Source organism: Balaenoptera physalus, assembly GCF_965194825.1.
Source record: "Balaenoptera physalus genome assembly, chromosome: 5".
NCBI lineage: Eukaryota > Metazoa > Chordata > Mammalia > Artiodactyla > Balaenopteridae > Balaenoptera > Balaenoptera physalus.
The window spans coordinates 149,845,477-149,867,722 of NC_138884.1; the positions used below are offsets into that span (position 1 = coordinate 149,845,477).

Below are 22,246 nucleotides of genomic sequence, written 5' to 3' on the forward strand. Positions count from 1 at the left end.
CTGCACTTCCGGAACACCCTCTGGGTCACAGTGCCTGTTGCTCCGCCCCGCCTTCCCTTTCCTGTTTGCCCTGAGGAGCTGAGGGGGCACGTGGAGGGTTGGCGTCCTCCCTGGCCCAGCCTTGGGCTGCTGTCTTGGCATGCTGTCCCCCTGGGAAAGGGACCTTCCCACGTGTTGGCAGGTGAGGGGAGCGGGCACTTCTGGGTTGCTGACGCCTGGGCTCTGGTGGGTCGGGGCAGAGCGGGAGCTGCTTTCTCGAAGATGCCGTCTGTCCCAGCTCCCCGAGGAAAGGCAACAGTGCCCACGTTAGTTTTGTTTTGATGGAAATTTTTTAATAATTATGCAATTTTGTGCTTTTTGAATATAGCTAAATCTCTCTGGCTAGATCGTTAATAATCTCTCTAACATGCGTGAAGACAGCCAGATTTTGGGGCCCTGATGGCCCTCGCTGGATGCACCCCATGTTTCTCTGCTTGGTCTGTTTTCCTGGGTCTATGTCCTTGCCCCTTGGCTGCCCCTTGTGACTGACATCACACCTCGAGGAAGCCACTTGCTTCGTTGGTAACTGTGTTGGAAAATTGGATAATTAAGCTTGATGAAGACAGGAGATGTGGGCATGATCATCTCTCGCTTTGAGAGGTGAGACTGAGGCACAGAGGGTAATGGCTGAGCCAGCGGTGCTGCCGTGCCCTGGGCAAGGCTGTTACCCAGCTGCCGGGACTCAGGACAGGGCAGGTTCGAGGGACCCGCCTTTCCTGGCTTAGGTGTTGACTGCGGGGCCGAAGGGCTCAGGACAGAAGAGAGGCCGGCGGGGGGTGCCATCTGCCAGCTGTCTCTGCCCATACAGGCCAGAGCCAAGGTGGGCCTGTCCTTCAGTGTTCCCCGTGCATAAAAGGGGCAGCTAAACTAGACATTTCCCAGCTTTCTTCCAGCCCTGACTGGTGGCTTCTCAACTACTTTAATGGGGCTTGCTGTGCCCCAGGCACTGTTCTGGGTACTTGCTGTGTGTTAGCCCGCACACATCCGCTAGGGATGCTCTTGAAGCGGAGAGGTTGCTCGTCCGAGGTCACGCAGCAGTCGGCGGTGGAGCTGGAGTTTGAGCTGGGATGGTCTGCTCAGAGCGCGGGTCCTTGCTGCCGGCAGCAGGCCAGGTGCGCCGGGAGGACCGGACAGGTGGGAAGGAGCTGGGGTGTGTCAGCGATCAACAGCCTCTCAAGTGCGTGGGCCTTCGGCCACCCAGTGGTGGGTTTGTGCGTGAGCAGGGAGGGGTTTCTGAAGGGACACGTGAGGTGAGAAGATGGTGAAACACGGAAGGAGAATTGTGTGGGTAAATTGTTCCAATGTTGGGTTGTAAATGGCCTTCCATCAGGTGTTGCCATTGGAAGGGGACCTCTTCGTCGTGCCCAGACCTTGGGCTGTGCCAGGTCTAGTGGGCACCGAGAGCTGGGGAGGGCCGGGTCCAGGCTCCAGAAACTCAGGCTGCAGCGAGTGGCCCTCCTCGAGCGGCTGTCCTGCAGGCAGACACCGAGGACACAGCTGCCTGGGGCCCGGAAGAGCAGACTGGCCTTCTCTGGCGGCGGGGGTCTGGGCAGCCCTGTAGGCCTGATATGGTGCCGACGGAGAGGGCTCTGAGGTTCCCACTTCCGGAAGCCCCTGCAGCTTCCCGCTGTGGTGTGGCGGCGGCTCCCCACTGGGCCTCGTGGAGCCCATGGTCCAGTGGGAGACGGCCCACGTGTGAGGGTGTGAGAGGGGTGGGCACCAGGGTAGCCCCGCAGGTCGGGGGGCCCAAGGAAGCCCAGGGCGGGGCCGGCACCTGTGGGGTGTGCAGGCAGGCATGGCTGCGGAGGCTCTGGGCCTGGAGTCTGCCGCTGCGCATGGGCAAGGAGGCCAGTGTGGGAGCCGAGTGGGCGGCAGGGGAGGAGAGGGAGGCCTGGGCTTCGGGCTGTACTCTCCGGGTCTGTGTCCTTCTGCACAGAGGCCGTTGCTCGGCTGCTGCACAGAGGCCTTTGCTCGGCTGCTGCACAGATGCGGGGCACCGTTGACTGCAGCATCCTCCCTGGTTTTCATGACTTGCTCAGGAGCCGCAGGTCTTTGTAGAAAGTCACCTGCTAGGGGAGAGGGCTGCCCTGGGAGACCCACCCAGAGGTTGGGTCTGTCTCGTCTGGAAGGCAAGCCTTTGCTGGTTGTTTGTGTCTGACCTGCTCCTTTGAGGCCATGGGGACCGGCCAGCCCTCGCTGGCCTCTCTCACAAGACCTCTGCGAGCAGCCCCTTCACCTCTGACTGTGGGGACCGGCTCCCCTGAGTGTGTTTCTCCGGCGTCAGGAAGGGGCAGGGAGTCTGTCCCACACGCTGGGACGTTGGGTGTGAGGTTTGGATCCAGCTGCGGTCTGTGCTGCTGCCGGGAGGTCATAGCAAGGCCGGCCCCTCACCCCTGGCTTCTTTTTTCCCTCTTCAAGGAAACTTCCGTTTGGCGGCTGCAGTCCCGTCCACCCCGTGTGCCTTTCCTCGCGAGGTGATCCCCTCGGCCGCTGGGCTCTGAGGCCCCGGCACACGTGCGTGGTGGTCGCAGCGCCGAGGTTCCTTCCTGTGCGCTGCTGGCGCTCGTCGCCCCCGCTGGGCGATGACTCCGTGGTGGAGAAGTCCCTGCGGTCCCTAAAAGACAAGAACAAGAAGCTGGAAGAAGGCGGCCCCGTGTACAGCCCCCCCGCAGAGGCGGCCGGGAGAAAGTCCCTGGGCCAGCGGGTCCTGGATGAGCTGAAGCACTACTACCACGGCTTCCGCCTGCTCTGGATCGACACCAAGATCGCCGCGCGCATGCTCTGGCGCATCCTGCACGGCCACAGCCTGACCCGCCGAGAGCGCAGGCAGGTAATGGGCGTGGGCCCCTGCTGGGCTCACCTGTCAGTTGCTTTAAGTGTCTAAAGTCACAGCAAGAGATTGTCCCGCAGTAGCTTTAGTTCTCGCCTGAGTTAGCTGAATGTTTCTTTCAGACGCCTCAGGGTCCCCGATTTTCCGCTGGGACAGTGTGTGGCTGACGCAGCTCTGTAGAGAAGGTGCAGCCGTAACCGCGTGGGTGGGCTCCGCGGGGCTCTGTTCTCTGCCTGAAGTGTGCTCACGGCTCCGCCTTTGGAGTTTGTGGGGGTTATTTTGTTTGTTTGTTTTTTTAAAAAAACTTATTTATTTTTGGCTGCGTTGGGTCTCCGTTGCTGCGAGTGGCTTTCTCTAGTTGTGGCGAGCGGGCTACTCTTCGTTGCGGTGCGCGGGCTTCTCATTGCGGTGGCTCGCAGACTCTAGAGCGCAGGCTCAACAGTTGTGGTGCACGGGCTTAGTTGCTCCGCGGCATGTGGGATCGTCCCAGACCGGGGCTCAAACTCACATCCCCTGCGTTGGCAGGTGGATTCTTAACCACTGCGCCACCAGGGAAGTCCTCCTTTGGAGTTTTAATTGCTTGCTTAAGGTGTAGCATGTTGAAGGATTGACACCCTCACCATATGAGTGATTCTTTTAGAATGATTGAACTGCTAATCCATCCTTTTATGCCAAGTGCATTGTTGAAAGTTACCCCACGGTTTCTTGGAGTTGTCACAGATGAAGCTGTTGTTTCGTGACTTAGTTTCTGCCTTTGTTAAATTGCTCTCATCAGATCCTTGGTCCTTCATGCTGTCAAACCTCCTGCTCCCTTTCGGTCTGGGGACCGGGCCTAGCAGCAGTGACACCCCGGTAGCAATGAGCACTCCTGACTCCCAGCCCTTGGCGTCTGACCACCCCCACGAAGAGGAGCCGGGGCTGTTTGGAAGCATGGCTGGTCAAGGGCTGGGACAGCAGTGGTGCTAGGATAACGTGTGTCAGGAAATAAGAAAAGACTGGAAAATAAACAATGGGGGCACTTCTGGGGACGGCCAGTGAGGAATAAAACGGGACTTTTTCCATTTCCCTCAGCAATAGTGTGTGGCTTCATATTTTTTATGGTATTGTGAATGGAATTTTTTCATTGTGGTAAAATACACAACCTAAAATTTACCCTTTTTAAGCATTCTAAGTATACAGGCTGTGGCATTAAGTACATTCACACTGTGGTAAAGTCGGTACCACCATCTGTCTCCAGAACTCTTTTCATCTCTTGTCATCTTCCTAAGCTGAAGCTGCACCTGTTAAATAACAGCTCCCCACCCCTTGCCCCCAGCCCCCAGCATCCATCATCTACTCTCTGTCTCTCTTAATCTGAACCCTTCAGGGCCCTCAGATCAGTGGAATCACACAGGATCTGTCCTTTGTGACTGGCTGGTGTCACTGAGCAGAAGGCCCTCAAGGTTCACCTTCGCCGTAGCAGGTGTCAGAATCTCCTTCCTGTTTTAAGGCTGAATGATATTCCGTTGTGTGTATGGACCACAGTTTGTTTATCCATCATCCATCCGTGGACACTTGGGTTGCTTCCACATTCTGTCTGTTGTAGGTAAATAGAATTTTAAAAATTTCACTTTCCATTTGTTTATTGCTCGTATATAGAAATACAGTTGATTTTTATATATTGATCTTGTATCTTGCAGACTTACCAAACTCAGTTTTTAGTTCTAGTATCTTTTTTGTAAATTCCATCAGACTTTTTATTAGGAACAGATTTTGGATTTTGTCAGATGCTTTTTCTGCATCTATTTTTTTTACTATTTATTTTTAATTTTTTTGACGTATAGTTGATTTACAATATTGTGTTAGTTTTAAGTGTACAGCAAAGTGATTCAATTATATATATTTTTTTCAGATTATTTTTCATGATACAGGTTATTATAAGATACTGAATATAGTTTCCTGTGCTATAAAGTAAATTCTTGTTGTTTATCTTTTCTGTGTCTATTTAGATGGTCGTATGGTTTTTTCTTTTTCTAGTTTTATTAACTAAATGGTTGATATTGTCAGATTAAATAAAAAAGCAAGACTGAACTCTGTGTACTCTACAAGGAACACATCTAAATGTAAAGACACAAATAGGTTAAAAGTAAAAGAATGGAGAAAGGTAAGTGGTGCTAACACTAGTCCAGGAAAGCCGACGTTAATATCAGACAAAGTCGATGTTAGAGCCAGGATTACCAGGGCAGAAGAGGTCACTCATGGTGACGAGAGGGTCAGGTTGCCAAGAGGACATGATGCTCCCAGACGCTTATACGCTCGTAACAGGAGCTGGACGCTGACTCCGTGCGTGGAAAATGTACAGAAAAAGCAAATTTGTAGAAACAAATCAAATCCCTGTTTGCCTAGACCCCGGAGTGGAAATGGAGGTGAACTGCAGATGGACACAGTGGGACTTTTTGTCACGATGAAAATGTTCTAAAACTGGATTTTAGAGATGGTTTCAGTCTATAAATTTACCAAAATTTATTGAATTACATACTTACAGTGAGTGAATGTTATGGTACGTAAATTAAACCTCGATAGAACTGCTAAAGATAATTTAATGGAGGAATGTCAAAAAACATAGGCACCAACTTGAAGGGTCATATCCGGGATCATTTGAGCATAAAAATATAAATGATAATGAATTATAAACAAATGAAAAACATGGGATTCCTTGAGTCCATTTTGATAATAAATAGAAAAATGAAGGTGCAAAGCGAGGTTGATAAATGGGGAGATGGGCTTGAGTTGGGAAATTGCTGTTTTGTGACCATCAGAGTAGAGGCTGGTTTGGGAGGAACCACGATGAGTGTGTCTGGGGAGAGAGACGGGTGTTTATTTGCGTGCTCTTGGGACGTCCCCTCACGAGTGGAGAGAACACCCTGTGCAGGGGATCACAGTGACCACTGTCGCCGGGTGGGTGACGCCTGACCCCCGGGAGGGCAACCATCATGGAAAGTGGTGCTCCAGCCAGAAGCGAGGCCCCTAATAGAAATGACGTCACCCCTCCAAAGACAGTCTCGTCAGTCACGGTGGAAACACAGCTGGTGACGCGGGGAGTGTAGTCTTGGCTGCTGTGCACCCCGGCGGTTCCGAGGGGCAGGAGCATGTGCTGAGTAGGCACTGGTGCAGGGGGCAGGTGAGCTGCCGGAGACCCGGCAGTGATTGTCCACTGTTCTCAGGGATTGTCGATTATTTCAAGTCGCAGATTTCTTTAATGTCATCAGCAGTGGTTTGTTTACATCAGTGAGGCACTTGGATTTTTTTCCTGATCACTGCTGTGTAGCATAGGCTTAAATCTAACCGATTGTGTCAGGGAACACAAGAGAAGTGCCCCGCCAGCACGCGGCCCTCCTTTCCGCAGAGCGTTTGGAGTGCGTGGTGTGGCCGCAGCCTTCCCCGGAGGCCCTCGCTGCTGCCAGCAGTGGCCAGTCCTCCGTCTGTCAGTCTCGTCCAGCTGTCCGCCAGGCCGGTGGGCACCTGGCAGACGCCCTGGGGGGCGGCTCACTGGCAGCATCCAGTGATGGGTGCCACTCCACGCGGGGAGGTGGCTTCCACCCAGCTTTTGTGAAGGCCGCCGCCTTGCGGTTTGGCCTCAGGGCGCCTCCGGAGCGCTGTCTGCTCCCTGCGAGGCGTCCGCTCTTGCTCCTGCGGACGACCGCGCGAGACATGCTCCCCGGTCACCCGCTGGTCCCTCCGCCCCTTTCCAGTTCCTCCGGATTTGTGCCGACCTCTTCCGCCTGGTGCCCTTCCTGGTCTTCGTGGTGGTGCCCTTCATGGAGTTCCTGCTTCCTGTTGCCGTAAAGCTCTTCCCCAACATGTTACCGTCCACGTTCGAGACCCAGTCCATCAAGGTGACCGGCTCGTTTCAGACCCAGTTTGAAAGCAGTTACAAGGCTGCATTGTTTTATGACTGACATTTCCGATGTTAGATGTTTTTAAATTTATGTTTTCTTCATAATTCAGTCATGCTGTGCTATGATTATTTAATAGATGCTGGTTTCAGGTTTGCTTCTCTTTAAATGTGTCTTAAATTCTAGTTTCTCTAGACCAGTGTTCGTTGAGCCACAGGTCGAGACCCATTCGTGGGGGGCGAGACGGGTCTAGGGCAGGGTTGGCAGACTTACAGCCCACGGGCCATGCCAGCCCTGCCCCTTTTGGTCAGTAAGGCCTTCTGGGGACATGCATGCCCTGTCGTGTATGTATTGTCTGATGGCCTTCGTGTTTCACATGGCTCAGCCCACAGGGCCTAAAAGCTTTACAGGCCAGCTCTTTATGGAGTTTGCTGGCCCCTTCTCTGGCGGGGGGTGGGGAGGGTCACACAAATTTTTTAAAATTGTGAAATAGAAAGTTTCCAAACGCAGAGCTCGTGGGTGGAGGAAGTGCTGTTCAGGAGGCACCTGGCGGCGCTGGGCTGGGTGTACTTGCACTCCGTGCTGGGGCTCGAAGCAGCTGCCGGACCGGCGCCGTCCAGGAAGCCGCGCGGGGCGGGAACCCAGGAGTGCAGTGCCCTCTCTGACTTCGCAGGAGGAGAGGCTGAAGAAGCAGCTGCGGGTCAAGTTGGAGCTGGCCAAGTTTCTTCAGGACACCATCGAGGAGATGGCCTTGAAGAACAAGGCAGCCAAGGGGAATGCCACCAAAGACTTCTCCGTGTTTTTCCAGAAGGTGCTGTGATGATGCATCGCCCCTTGAGGCCTTGCCCCGTGGGTCCCCAGTGCTGGTTAGCGCCTCGGGGCTGCCCGCCTTATCTGGGGAGCGTGCCTTGTCTCCTTTCTTCCCTCCTTTTTACTGTGCACGATGGGGGCGGGGCTCCTGGAGGTCAAGCCTGCTGTCCCGAGAACGTGAACTGACGTTCACAAGCCCTGGCCTGGGTCTCCAGACTTTGCAGCAGCCCTGGGGGAGGTAGAGACCCCAGGTGTGACCAGCAGGGGGCTGGGCTGGGAAGGAGGGGGAGACTGCCCCATAGCCACGTCCACGGTGCGGGAGGAAGGCAAGGCCGCCCGCCAGCCCAGCGCGGAGAGGCCCCGGCCTCCTCCCGGCCAGCCGCCTCGGCTCCGCTGGCGCAGCAGACAAGGTCCAGGGACCGGATGCCGTGCACTGCGCGGACGCCTCGCTCGCAGGAGCCCAGCCAGGCAGCGCCCAGGGCTTTGGGTCGCAGGGGCCACTCCCGGTAGGAGATGTGAGCGGAGCTGAGGGAGGGTGTGGGTGGCCCCTTCTGCTTTGTTTCCTGACTTGAGGCGTGTGGCCCGAGGCCATGGGGGTGCGGGGGACACAGCCCACCCGTGGTGACCCTTACGATGGCTCCCGCAGATCCGAGAGACGGGTGAGAGACCCAGCAACGAGGAAATCATGCGGTTTTCCAAACTGTTTGAGGACGAGCTGACCCTGGACAACCTCACGCGCCTGCAGCTGGTGGCGCTGTGCAAGCTGCTGGAGCTGCAGTCCATGGGCACCAACAACTTCCTGCGCTTCCAGCTCACCATGCGGCTGCGCTCCATCAAGGCCGACGACAAGGTGAGCGCCCACAGCCCGCTCCTGGGGTGAGTGCTGGGATCACACAGTCTCCAGCCGCCGTGACAGCACACCTTCCCGTGGTGGGACGTAGTCGCTGAAAAGGTGGATTCTAAAGACGGCCTAATGTTTCATTATACGAACGTGTCCTAGTTTATTAACCGTCACTTCAGCTAATCTGCTACCCTAAAGAACCCTCTAATAAATACCTATTAACGTGAATTTTGCCCCAGATCTTCGATAGGACCTATAAAAATAGTGACCTAGAATTGGGGCTCCTGAGTAAAAAGGGCAGGAGGCCAGAAGCAAGTCCTGGCCCGTGACCAGATTGCTCCGGAGCTGTGCCGCCTGCCTGCCCCTGTGCAGTGTGCACCCCGAGTGTGTGTGTCTGAAGAAGTCACAAAGCGTCCCTCGTTCTCCTTAGTGACACTTCTTGCCTTGAAGGCTGTGGCGTCTGGTCTTGTGATAGCTGAACCAGCTTGCCTCTGGGCTGACCTTCCCTCTTGTTACTTACAGGCTTCCTGAATCCTCTCTGCCTTGTGTTTGTTACTGTTTTAACCTGCTCTGACGACCCTCTGTCTTATAGTTGGAGTATTTAGTCCGTACTCTTTTCCTGTTTGTCCTATGTGTTTTATGTTCCACTTAATCTCCTTTCTTGCCTTCTTTCGGATTAATCACATGTTTACTCTTCCATCCCCTCTCCATTAGCTTGTTCCTTATGTATTGTTTTAGCAGTTTCTCTAGAGTTTACAGTGAGCTTCCTCGACACACAGGAGTCTACTGGGACTGAGTGCTTTTCCTGCCACGCGCCACGTCCCAGCTGCACTCGCCCTCCCCCGCCTCTGCGTTGCATGCGCTTTTGCTCCTGAGTTGATGTGTGTGCACCACGTATTTACCCTCCTGACCCCCTTCCTTCCTTCCTGCATTTCCACCCAGGCCGTTTCCTCCACTTGAGGAGTCGCCTCGGTTCCTGTTTGTATGGATTTGTCTGTATTAACCTTCCATTCTGCAGGGTATTGCTGGGTATAGGACTCCAGGCTTGCAGTTCTTTTTTCTACATTTAAAGATGCCATTGAGTGCATGTCAGCTGGCAGGCCTATTACGGTTCCTTTGAAGGTGTCCATCTTTCTCCGGCAGCATCTGAGATGTTTGGATTTTGTTGCATCTTGTTTGGATTTTAGCAGCTCTACAGTAACGTCCCTAGGCGTGTCTGGTTGTGACGCTTCCATCATTGTATTAAATACCACCCCCCACCCACCCCCGACGTGGTTTATGTTCCCCTTAGACTGCTCACGGCCCCTGCATCACATATGCTCTTCCCGTATTTTACATCCTTTTGTATGTTTGGTTTACTTATCCTCTCTTCTTCTTGGTCTGATCACTCTTAAACCCATCCTCCGAGATTTCCGTCTGCAGGTAAAACTGTCTCTCTTGTTCTCCAGAAGCAGATCATCACTGCATTTTGTAAGGATGAAGAGAAGCTGTCTCTCTGCTCTGCTGGAGAATCTGCCTTGCGGCCGCCCCTCCTCAGGAGAGGCAGCATGAAGGCAGGAGGCCTGGGTTGTGTCCTGGCCACTCACTAGCTTTGTGACCTTGAACAAGTCACCTCACCTCAGTGCTTCAGATTCCTATGAGGTGGGGCGGTGGCCAGACCTCTGCTGTTGAGAAGGTGGAGGGGGCATACTTTCCCCTGGACGTTAAATGGTAAAAAACATACATAAGAAGATTCTGAAAAGTGGGGAGAAGCCCCTGGGACCCCAGGAATGACACAGGAGGTCTTTTTTTTTTTTAATTTTTACGCTTTATTTATTTATTTTTGGCTGTGTTGGGTCTTCGTTTCTGTGCGTGGGCTTTCTCTGGTTGTGGCGAGTGGGGGCCGCTCTTCATCGCCGTGCGCGGGCCTCTCACCGTCGCGGCCTCTCTTGTTGCGGAGCACAGGCTCCAAACGCGCAGGCTCAGTACTTGTGGCTCACGGGCCTAGTTGCTCCGTGGCATGTGGGATCTTCCCAGACCAGGGCTCGAACCCGTGTCCCCTGCATTGGCAGGCAGATTCTCAACCACTGCGCCACCAGGGAAGCCCGACACAGGAGGTCTTTGTGCCTCATAGATCCAGCCATGGGGCTGAAGAAGCCAGAATCGCCAACGAGCACAGACTTTAGAATCCCATCCTGTGGTCAAAGGAAAGGAACGGGGCCACCTAGCAGGACAGAAGACTTCAGAGAGTGACTGCTCTGCTCCAGCCAGACACCACAGGAAACAGTGTCTCCCCACCCCGACCCCCCCCCCCCCGGACCCACACACACACAGTGGCAGCGGGGCTGGGACCGCCACCCTCAGGCTGTAGCAGCTGGGATGGTATCGGGGAAGGCCTCAAGGAGCTGGCTCTTTCATCCCCGGCCCCCCGCCCCCTGTGGTGTCAGTAGAGACCAGCAGGGGGCCTGGCCTCCACCCGCACCTGACAGTCCCAAGACGCTCTCCATACTTCCCTGCTGGAGTGGTGTCAGGAGGGGCCGGTAAGAGGTTCTCCTGCCCCTCCCAGCCAGGGAGGCGTGCGGAGCCTAGCGGGGAGCCCAGACTCCACCCACCCCTCCCAGCCGACTCAGAAGTACCTCTGCCCCTGGCCTCAGTGGAGGCCAGATCTCACCTGTTCCAAAACGTACCCGGGATGTGATTTGCCATGACTGAGTGATGTCACAGAGAGCTCAGGGCCATTGGAAGGAACTTGTGCTCACAGTTCCCCAGAAACGGGGACCAGGAGGTGAGGGGAGGGAGGAATCGAGACTCGGCCTTCATCACTGGTGCGGCGGGAGTGGTCAGCTGGCGACGGTTTTGATTGGGCAGGACGTGAAGCAGAAGTCAGGGCTTGTGGTTGGAGGATTTGAGATATGATTTTCGCACGCCCAGGAAAGCCAGGCTGCAGGGGAGATGTAAACAACTTTGTCGGTTAGTTTGGATCAATAGATGCCAGATTGTTGGGCTTCCCTGGTGGCGCAGCGGTTGAGAATCTGCCTGCCAACGCAGGGAACACGGGTTCGAGCCCTGGTCTGGGAAGGTCCCACATGCTGCGGAGCAGCTCGGCCCGTGAGCCACAACTACTGAGCCTGCGCATCTGGAGCCTGTGCTCCACAACAAGAGAGGCCCGCGCACCACAATGAGGAGTGGCCCCCGCTTGCCGCAACTATAGAAAGCCCTCGCACAGAAACGAAGACCGAACACAGCCAAAAATTAAAAAAATAAATAAATAAACAAATCCTTTATTAAAAAAAAAGGAATATCAGTATCAACATAAATAGTTCTATTAAAAAAAAAAAAATAGATGCCAGATTGTCAATTACACAACCTGTAAACGTTGGGTAGTACACCCCCGTGCCAGAGCACTGTCAAGAGGAAGCCAGTTAGGATAGAAGATTGAAGTGAGCTCCAGAATCTCATCACATAATACCCAAAATGTCCAGCTTCAGTTGAAAATCACTCCTCACGCTGAGAACCAGGAGGACCCCAAAGTGAATGCAAAAAGACAATCAGTGGGTGCTAGTGCTGAGAGGACCGAGAAAATGGGTCATTCTGACCGTTGGCCACTTCCCAGATTCAGTAAAAGACATACATCTACAGATTTAAGAAACTGAGTGAACCTCAGACGGGATGAACACAAATCCACACGAAGACACATAGTCAAATGAACAAACGTGAAGGACAAAGAAATAATTTTGAGGGACTTCTCTGGTGGCGCAGTGGTTAAGAATCTGCCTGCCAGTGCAGGGGACACAAGTTCGGTCCCTGGTCCAGGAAGATCCCACGTGGCGCTGAGCAACTAAGCCCGTGCACCATGACTACTGAAGCCCTCGCGCCTAGAGCCCGTGTTCTGCAACAAGAGAGGCCACTGCAGTGAGAAGCCCACGCACCGCAACGAAGAGCAGCCCCCGCTCGCAGCAACTAGAGAAAACCCGCGCGCAGCAACGAAGGCCCAACGCAGCCAAAAATAAAAATAAATAAATTTATTTAAAAAAAAAATGAAGAAGAAATAATTTTGAAAGCAATGAGAGAATGGCATCTTACCTGCAAGAAAAACAATTCAAATGACGGTGCATTTCTCATCAGAAACCATGGAGGCCAGAAGGAACTGGAAAGTATTTTTTGTGTGCTGAAAAAAAAAGAACTGTCAATTCAATCCTAGATTCAGCGAAAATAAAAATTAAAGATAAAAACGAGGGAGAAATCAAGGCATTCTCAGGTGAGGGAAAACTATGACAATTTGTCACCAGCAGAGCTGCCCTAGAGGAACCTTGGGGCGTCAGGAAGAAAGAACACGACAAGCACCGGGCTTTGCTTCTGCTCGTGTGTCTTCTAAGTAAAGTGTGATGGTGGAGGCAAAAATGGGGCACTGTGTGATGTGGCTCTGTGTCAGTAGGTGACATTAGGACGAGCTCAACAAGTGGGGGAGGATAAAGGGGGGAGGCCACCACGTCCCCTCCATGATGAGGTAGGTGCGTCATGTGATACCAGAGCAGCCCCTGAAAATGGACGCAGAGATGTGCTCAGAAGCGCAGGAGACAAGTGCAGATGGGATCCACGTGCCCCACGGGAAGATGGGGAAGGGAAACAAACAACCCAGATGTCCTTCACGGGGTGAACGGTAAAACCAGGACGTTCGTACCACGCGGTGTACTCACTGATAAAAGGAGTGGATCATTCCTACACACCACTGCGTGGGTCCTCAAGGAGTCCCAAAAGGTTATGTGCTGTGCAGTCCCATTCCTGTAACGCTCTTCAAATGACAGAATCACAGGGATGAAGAGCAGACTGGTGGTTGGTTCCCAGGGGTCAGGAGGGGGTGGGAGTGTCTGTGAAAGGGCGTTGTGAGGTCCTCGTGGGGACAGAGATGTTTTCTGCCTGGACTGGCTCGGCACTGCGTCCCGGCGGTGGTTTGATACTGTACGTTGTAAGGTGTTACCACGGGGAGGAACCGTAGGACTGCACGTCCATCTACGGTTGTCTCAGGGTTGATGCGGTAGCGGTCGTGTCCTCCTCACAGGGTCACTGGGGGGTTTAAATGGGGGGAGCAGGTGGCACTGTTGCCCTTTGTTCCTCCTCTCCTCTCCCCTCGTCCCTGCACGGTGCAGGACGGGAGAAGCATGGGGTTCGGGCAGCAGGGCAGCTCCCTGGGCAGAGAGCAGGCCCTGAGTGGGTGTCTTCGCATCTCGGGGTGGGTCCTGGCTGTTGACCCTAGGGTCCCACCCTCTCAGACGGTCTGATCACTGCAAACCTGGAGCCGGGGCCTTGGTAGTGGGGGTTTATCTTGTGTTTGGCAAAGCATAACAGGAAGGTGGTTTCTTTCTTTTATAAATGTATTTATTTATTTATTTTTGGCTGCATTGGGTCTTCATTGCTGCGCGCGGGCCCTCTCTAGTTGCAGCGAGCGGGGGTTTGCAGAGCACGGGCTCTGGGCGTGCAGGCCTCAGCAGCTGTAGCACGCAGGCTCAGCTGTTGTCGCTCTCGGGCTCCAGAGCGCAGGCCCAGCAGCTGTGGCGCATGGGCCCAGCTGCTCCGTGGCATGTGGCATCTTCCTGGACCAGGGCTTGAAGCCATATCCCCTTCGTTGGCAGGTGGACTCTCAACCACTGCGCCACCAGGGAAGCCCAGGAAGGTGGTTTCTAATCAGACACTTAGTTCCCAAGCGTGTGAATGCAGACAGCACAGACCCGTAGTGACCCTTCAGGAGGTAATTGGCTGGCTTCCTTTGACAGCTGATCGCTGAGGAGGGGGTGGACAGCCTCAACGTCAAGGAGCTACAGGCGGCGTGTCGGGCGCGAGGCATGCGGGCCCTGGGCGTCACGGAAGACCGTCTGCGGGACCAGCTGAAGCAGGTGCGTGCGGCGTGGTGGGGGGCCCTTGCGTCCCAGCAGGAGGTGGGAGGCTGCTCCGGCTCAGCTCCCACCTGGGCCGGGGCCTGTGCGCTCCGCACGCGGGGGCTGCCCGCCGCTCCTGGGCGCCGCTCCGATCTCCCTCCCGGCTCTTGGTTGCTGTTGGTGTGCTTGCTGTTCCCTCCGCCCGGTCTTCTGTGGACACAGGAGGACGAGGTCAGCTTCCTTTGAAGTTCCAGTACGGCTCTCAACTGAGGCCAGGGGTGTTTGGGGAAGTAGGACCCAGGCCAGGCCGACCTCCGAAGCCCCTGCTCTTGGCAGCCTGGGTTTGAGTGACCCTGCCTTCTCCGGCCGCTCAGAGGGGCCCTCGGGCAGAAGCCAGGGGCCGGCTCTGCAGGGCCACAGGCCTGCCCCGCCGGCATGGGTCTGAGCGGATGCGATGATGGGTAGGCAACAGTCACAGCAACTCAGCCTTCATATCGGAAGGAGCAGGGCGCCAACTGGGCACCCCCCTCGGGTTGTCTTCCCAGTGTAGACAAAGATCTGTTGACACCCGCTGCCCCCCTGCTGACACAGACGGTGCTTAGTGGGCAGTACGTTCTTGTCCCTGTCTTCACTGACCTTGTCTCCGAAAGGGTCCCCTCGCAGACCCTCCTCTGTGAGGGGCGCCCTGGGTCCGCCTGGGCTGGAGCACACCTGGGGCACTCGAGTGCGGGGCGCTGTGCCAAGGGATGTCAGGAATCGGGGTATTTTGGTTTCCAAGGACTCAGGTGTCTTCCTTCTCTCATCGTTTAACCCGTGCTCGGCATTTTCTCCCCGTTCTGGGAGTTCTTCTCGTCCCATCTTTTGTCCTGTGTCTACTTTGTCTCCCAGCATCGTCGGGGTCCTTTTTGTCAGTTTGAACATTGTCTTTGTGTCACTAAAATAGCCTCAAACAGCGCCCAGCTCACGGTAGTTGTGCAAACCTCAAACGCCAAACGAATTCACCAGTGCCACCTTTGGAGTTTCTGTGTCATTGTTAAGTGAAGAACTTTGGGAACAGAACCTGGCCGTCTCGCTCAGTGTTTTCCAAGCCCTGCGGCCTCGCTGCGGGGGTGTCTCCTTCTCACTTGACCGAGGTGGGCGCGGGCATTAGCACAGCAGTAAATAGGCCTTTCGGAGCTTGCGGTGTCTCTCGGGAGAACTCGCTTGGGGGACGTAGGGGTCCGCCCACTCAGGTGCCGCTGTGGTGGTTGCCACCAGTCTCCTCCTCCTCCCCCTCCCCTCCCCTACGCAAACCGGAAGCCCTTGCCCAGGTCGCAGGAGATGTGGGTGGGACGGGGCCGACGGGTGAGTCCGGGTCTCCGCCTCCCACTTGCAGTGGCTGGAGCTGCACCTGCACCAGGAGGTCCCGACGTCGCTGCTCGTCCTGTCCCGGGCCATGTACCTTCCTGACACCCTGTCGCCCGCCGACCAGCTCACGTCCACCCTGCAGACCCTCCCGGAGATTGTGGTGCGTGTTGCGAGGTCCCCTCTGCTGCTCACTCTGCCGGGGGCCCTCTCCCTTCTGGGGGAGCCCCTGGACCCGCCGCTCACCCCCTCTTTTCTTTCTCGTCTGTCCTCTGCACGCTGAGGGCCCTGCGGTGCGTGCAGAAGGTGGCCCTTGGGGTCCTCAGGGCGTTTCCCAGCAGCCGGGGCTCCTGCTCCTCGGAGAGCAAGCCGTGATGGCCACGACGCCCCGAGACCCGGGCCGGGCGCCGCGTGGGCCGCTCTGGCGGGGGCGCGCCTGCTCCGCTTCCAAGCGCGCTCACGGGCGTCCCCTCCCTGAAGGCGAAGGAGGCCCAGGTGAAGGTGGCCGAGGTGGAGGGCGAGCAGGTGGACAACAAGGCGAAGCTGGAGGCCACGCTGCAGGAGGAGGCGGCCATCCGGCAGGAGCATCGCGAGAAGGAGCTGCAGAGACGGTCCCAGGCGGCGGCGGCGGCGGTGAGCGGGCCGGGGGCGGGGCGGGGCGGGGGCGGGGCCCGCGGGTGGGTGGGGCGGGGCGGGGCCCGTGGGTGGGGTGGGGGCACAGCGAGGCGGACGCACTCTTCATTCTTGCGGCTCGGGCGCCAGTCAGTGCAAGCGGCCAGCCCGGCCCTGAGGCCCTGAAGCTGAGGTTTGAGGCTGTGGCGACTTCACCGAGGCCTCCGGCGGCCCTGTAGACGCTGGGGCGTGGATGCAGGAGCTGCGTGACTGCGCTCATCACGCGCTGCGCCCGCGTGGAGGGTCCTGCGGCGGAACCTGGCGGAGGCAGACCCCGCTGCCAGCCGGCCGGGCTCTGTGGACCTTGCCCCTCACTTGGCGGCCCTCTGGCCAGCGGCACGTCTGCCGGTGTGGATTCCCGGGAAGGCCGCGGTCTGACGCGTGGTGCTGAGCCGGCAGCGGCCTTGCGTTTCAGAAGGAAGTGGAGCCTGAAGTGGTGGCAGAAGGTGCCCCCGGGAGGCTGGTGGCCGAGCCGCAGCCGGAAGAGCCTGATGTGACCCTGCCGTCCGAGGCCCTGACGGACAGCGCGCCCGTCCTGGAAGGCTTGAAGGTAACGGCGCCCGCCTGGAGGGAGCGGTGTTGGAGCCGCGCCGGAGGGCCAGCGGGCCCGCCTGCAGGGCGGGGGCTCCCGAGGAAGCGGGGCCGGAAGGCCGCAGCCTGGCTTCTCAGGGTGGCGGTGGATGGTCGTGGGGCGAGGAGAGCGAGGCCGGGGAGGGGGAGGCGGCCCTGCCCTGGCTCCGGCCCCTGTGCTCTGCGTGGCAGGGCACCCAGCGGGGAAGCCCCCCTTGCTGTGCCCTGCCCAGCTGCCGGCGCAGGGAGCCCGACGTGCTGTGCGCGCTGGGAGTGCTCGCGTCTGGCAGCCTCGCCGTCGTGGTCGTAGCCCATGTTCCTCGCGAGACGCCTTCTGCCGGGGGAACCGCCAGGTGGCCCCTGGCACACGGAGCATGATGGGCAGAGCAGCTTCTGAAGGCGTGTTGGGTGGAGGATGTGTTTGCTAGACGGGCAGCGGCAGCGTCGGGCAGCTGGAGTAGGAGACAGAAAGCAGGACGGCATCTTGATGTCTGGGGACTCCCAGCGAGGTCACGGGGTGGGGCGGGCAGGGGACCACCGCATTCAGAGGTCGGAGGGGGGACGAGGCCGTGGTGGGGGGTGCGTGTCAAGTCGAGTGTGTTGATACCTGGGTGGAGGGGTGGGCTTCGTCACGTGTCCTGAGGGCCGGGTGGATGCGGCCTGGGGACTGACCCCTGATGGGCCCCGTGGGGTCATTGGAGGTGGAGGGAAGGGCCCCACTGCAGGGCCTCAGGGAGGAGCCTCCTCCAGTCCTGTGCGTAGGAGGGCACCCTGAAGAGGGTGCAGGGCGGGGAGGTCAGGTCTCGGGGCGGAGCCAGGCTGTTCGTATGAGAAGAGAAAGCATAAAGCATCAACACCGGGGGTCTTGGTGAAGGGAGCTGTGGGCTGCAGGGCTGGTGTGGTGTGGTGGACGGGGGCTGGCATAGCCTGGGATAAGCCTCTGTTCACCTGGTGATGGCCCAGGAGACAGACAAAGACCCACACACTCTGTCACTGATAGGAGGCTGGGAGGAGGAGGGTCCCGGGAGCCCGGGCTGACCTAGGCTTGAAGGGTGACCCTGGGAAGGGTCAGGAACCAAGGTACCAGGGTCATTTTGAAGGCGGTTTGGGGCTGAGGCCGGGAAGCTGAACAGAGGCGGGGCCTGGTTGGGCCCATGGAGCGTGGTCTGGGAGAAGGGATCACTCGTCAGCAGTAGGGCCAGGATGGTTGGTTGTCTCCATGGAAACGGATGCGTCCCATTTCCAGTGAATTAAAGACTTAGATGTGAAAGGACAGTTAAACTCTCCGGAGAGCTTATGAACTAAGGACCGCCAAGGATTTCTTAGCAAGGAGCACAAACCTTTAAAAACTTACACTGAAGAACCTTGGTTTGTTGGAAAGATGCCACAGAGAGTGGGGGCACCACCGTTTCCTATTTGTAGCGCAAGCCTGGGTCTTATGGGTATTGACCATCCACTCGGACAGAGACCTGAATAGCTCTAGGAAATTGAGTTTGTAGCTGAAGAACCTCTCCACAGGGAAAGCCCCAGACCCACATGGCTTCAGGGGTGAAGTTGCTGATGAGTCCAAACATGTAAAGAATAAATCCTTCCCGTGCTACACAAACTCTTGGCAGAAAGTTGAGGAGAAGGGGATATTCTGAGATGAGCATCCCCTGATGCCAAAACCAGATGGCTAGGAGACAGCTACAGACCAGTAGTATCTGTCCTGAACACAGGTGTGAAATTCTCCACAAGTTTCCAGTAAGTGAAATGCAGCTGTTCTGTAGACAGGATAATACACTGTGACCTCATGGGGTTTGTCCAAGGAATACAAAAAAATTAGTCAATGTAAGGAACACATTAACAGCCTCAAGAGAAAAACCATGTATGATCATTTCAGTAGATGCACAAAAAGTGCTTGGCGGAATCCAGCATCTCTTCTCAATTAAAAAGGTCTCTCAGCAAACCAGTGGGAGTGAACCTTCTCAACCCCACGTAAAGCAGCCAGAGTGGCACCTGTGGTCACAGGATCCCTAACGGTGGCACGGGCGTCTGCTGTCACCACCGGTTCAGCATCGGACTGAGGGTCTGGCCAGGATGGTTAGAAAAGAACAAGTAAAATCACACAGAAGTGAAACTCTTTATTCACGGATGACATGAGCACCTAAAAGGTCGTTGTACTTCTTTGTACTAGTAGTGAACAGTCAAGTTGAAATTCTAAGAAGCGTATCACACAATAGTATCCAGAAAGTGAACTACTTAGGGATAGATTTGAAAGTAGATATGAAGACTTGTACAGGATGCTGTAAAATGTTGCTGAGGTAGATTAAAGCAGTAAATAAATGGAGAGCTTCACTGCACTCGTGGATGTGAAGACTCGGTGTTGGTAGGATGTTAATTCTCCCCAGCCGATCTGTGGATTCAAGACCATCAAAATCCCAGCAGGCTTTGTTGTTGACATTGACAAACTTACTCTAAAACATATATGGAAATTCAGAGGACCTAGAATAGCCACAACGATGGAGAAGCAGGTTTGGTGTATCTGCGGATGGAATCGTACACGGCGGTCAGAAGGAACACACCGTCACGTGGGTGAATCTCAGGGTGACGGAGCTCGAGCCGTTTGACACCGTTTGTCAGAATTCAAGCAAACGGGGCTGTCGTGACAGAAGGCAGGCCAGTGGGGGTGGGGACGTGGGCACGAGGAAACCTTCAGGGTGACGATACTTCTCTGTCGGGTGGTGGTGGCTCCGTGGGTATGCACATCCGCCGGACACATTTGCACAGGTGCGCTCGGGTGCAGGAGGCCCCTCGGAGAGCGAAGATGGTGACTGCACGTGCCTGTCGCCTCGCCCAGAGCCCGAGACTGGCAAGCACAGTGCGGACACAGGACACGGATAGAAAAGTGGCCAAGCCTTCGGGGGAAAGCCAGTTACTCCCCTTCATGTAGGGTTTCGGTTTGCTTGTTTATTTTCTTGCCAGGAAGAGGAAATAACTCAGGAGGAAATTGACATACTCAGTGACGCCTGCTCGAAACTGAAGGGGCAGAAGAAATCCCTGACGAAGGAGAAGGAGGAGCTGGAGCTGCTGAAGGAGGACGTCCAGGACTACAGCGAGGTGCGGCGGGGCGGGGGCGGCGGGGATGGTGGGGCAGGGCTGCGGCTACAGACAAGAGTAAACCCAGGCTGCATCGGGCCCCCGAGTATTCAGTGATGCCTCCATCAGATAAGGGATAAGCTGGCCAGATGGTCTTTGGGGAGAAAACTGAATTTAAGTAAATCTTATTCAGTAGCTTTTCCAGTCATCCCACTGGGTCACTTTCCCCTGGAATGCTGGCCATTCGCCCTTGTCGATGACACGCATATATCTTTTTAGTTTCTAAACCTATGAAGGTATCAGATGAACAGTCTGGTCACTTGGTATATGAAATCTTATTTTTGTTCATGATTCCCCAAAAGAGACTTCTTTCTTACATACTAGTTATTTATTTATTTATTTATTTATTCTAAGATTGGTAAAAATAATCTGCTATTTTCTGAACTTGGTCGTGGCAGCCCTCTTGTGTGGGTTCTCTAGTCCCCACCTCACCTCCCGTTCTTCCCTGTAACGCTTGCTCATAGGGAAAACCACAAGTTGGAATTTAAGAAGGCACTCGCCATTCCTGGATTCTCTCACTGTCAGGAAGAAAGTAGGGGTTCAGGACAGAGTTCACTTCCTTTGCTACAAAAACAGTGCTTGAGTTTGCAAAGATAAGAACCAGTTTGCATGGTAGACGGCAGTAAGCCTGCTGCTTTGTGGCTCGGGTTAATGGGACTGCTCCCGCACAGCCTAGACCTTCCCACCTTGGTGATGGCGTCTGGGTTAATCCAGTTACTTCTGCAAGGTGAACTGAAGGTTTCTTTTTTAGTTTTAAGGCAGTCTTTTTACAAGCAAATAATTTTATTAGGACCTGCAGGAGATCAAGAAGGAACTTTCAAAGACTGGCAAAGAAATCTACGTGGAAGAGTCTAAAGCCAGCAAGAGGCTGACGAAGCGGGTACAGCAGATGATCGGGCAGATCGACAGCCTGCTCACGCAGCTGGAGGCCGACCAGAAGGCTGGCAGGCTAGGCCCGGCCGCCGAGGGCTCGCCTGCGGGGTGAGTGGGCGACGTGGCCGCCGGGGGCCTGGGGTCCGGGAGGCCCAGGGCCTTTCTGACCAGAGCGTGTTTCTCAGCTTTGGTGACCAACCGCCCCTCCCCTCTGACCTAGCGGCTGTAGCCAGAACCAGGGTGTCCCCACTTCTCCACGACACTGTCACTGAAGCGGCCCCAAGTTGGGTCTTCCCTGCACGCGCGCATGCTCACACACATAAGCGCACGCACACACGGTGCTGCGCTGTCAGCCCACGTCTGGAGGACCTCGGCTGCGGCTGCCTGCTCTCCCTGTATCCACCCCCCTGCCCCCAGCTCTCTCCAGGCTGTCGTCACCGGTCCTTCCAGAGTGTCCTTCGGATCACAGCTCCCTTAGGAACCGCCAGCCTCTCCCTGTCCCTTCTCCCCTCCCTCCAGCCTCCTCTCTCTTCCTGAACCCCTACACGCAGGCAACTCAATAATGACCCCCTCCGCGGGGGGCCGGCTCTGCACTGGGACAGTGGCCGGCGGGGGCCAGCGTCGTGTGAGTGGCTGCGGGGCGAATGAAACCCCCCCAGGCGGTAGCAGCTGACGCTCGGCACTCCCGTGGGCCAGGCACCACACCGCGAGCGCCCACGTCTCCAGGGGGCAGGCGGGCGGGCTGGCTGCAGGGCCCTGCTGTCCTCAGGTTGGCGGCCCTTCCCCCTGGGCGAGGCCAGTGTCCCCTCTTGGATTGACCTGCTGTGCTGTGTGGGCCCACCTGCCCTCACTGGTCGGAGGGCAGTGTGGCCGTACTCAGCCCCTCCCACCCTGACCAGGGCGCAGGCAGGCCTAAGGGACCCAGTGGCCTCATCCCCACTGGAGAGGCCGGGCTTGCTGGGCGGCTGCGCACGCACAGGAGACCCTGGACGGGGCGGTGGTTTCTGTTTCTGTGTCCAAGTCAGCTGGGTGTTCCCAGAGGACGGGGCGAAGGAGCTCTGGAGGGAGGGGCTGTCTGGGGCAGGTCTGACCCACGGGGCCCCAGTGAGGCTGGAGGGGGCGCCAGCTGTGCCGCATGCGGGCTGTGTCCCCCAGGGAGACCGTCATCAGCGTCGCTGAGCTCATCAGTGCCATGAAGCAAATCAAGCACATTCCCGAAAGCAAGCTCGTCAGCTTGGCCTCGGCCCTGGACGAAAATAAGGATGGCAAGGTCAACATCGACGACCTTGTCAAGGTGGGTCGCGGGGCTCTTGCTGGGAGCCTCTTCCACCTGTGCGTCCACCCGAGAGGCCCCTGGGGGTGGTCTCGCCCTTGCCGCAAACACAGAGTGGAGGCAGGGCAG

At 56.3% G+C, this 22,246-nt stretch overlaps 1 protein-coding gene and 2 long non-coding RNA genes across 3 annotated transcripts in view; 2 read left to right on the plus strand and 1 right to left on the minus strand.

Moving 5' to 3' along the window:
- LETM1 (leucine zipper and EF-hand containing transmembrane protein 1) overlaps positions 1-22,246 on the plus strand; it is a gene marked incomplete at its 5' end in the record, with an annotated part of 30,959 nt that overhangs the window by 7,562 nt on the left and 1,151 nt on the right. The window contains 11 exon segments of the mRNA XM_082463143.1: positions 2,458-2,869; positions 6,601-6,744; positions 7,418-7,555; positions 8,201-8,404; positions 14,146-14,265; positions 15,623-15,754; positions 16,072-16,224; positions 16,679-16,813; positions 19,798-19,932; positions 20,762-20,952; positions 22,000-22,138. Coding sequence (XP_082319269.1) covers positions 2,458-2,869; positions 6,601-6,744; positions 7,418-7,555; positions 8,201-8,404; positions 14,146-14,265; positions 15,623-15,754; positions 16,072-16,224; positions 16,679-16,813; positions 19,798-19,932; positions 20,762-20,952; positions 22,000-22,138 — 1,903 coding nt within the window.
- On the plus strand, positions 9,618-11,742 carry LOC309661445. Its single transcript, XR_014264048.1, has 2 exons — positions 9,618-10,176; positions 10,492-11,742. It is a non-coding gene; the product is annotated as an uncharacterized lncRNA (long non-coding RNA).
- LOC309661446 lies at positions 12,407-20,755 on the minus strand. Its single transcript, XR_014264049.1, has 2 exons — positions 20,472-20,755; positions 12,407-12,542 (listed from the first exon to the last, which is right to left on the minus strand). It is a non-coding gene; the product is annotated as an uncharacterized lncRNA (long non-coding RNA).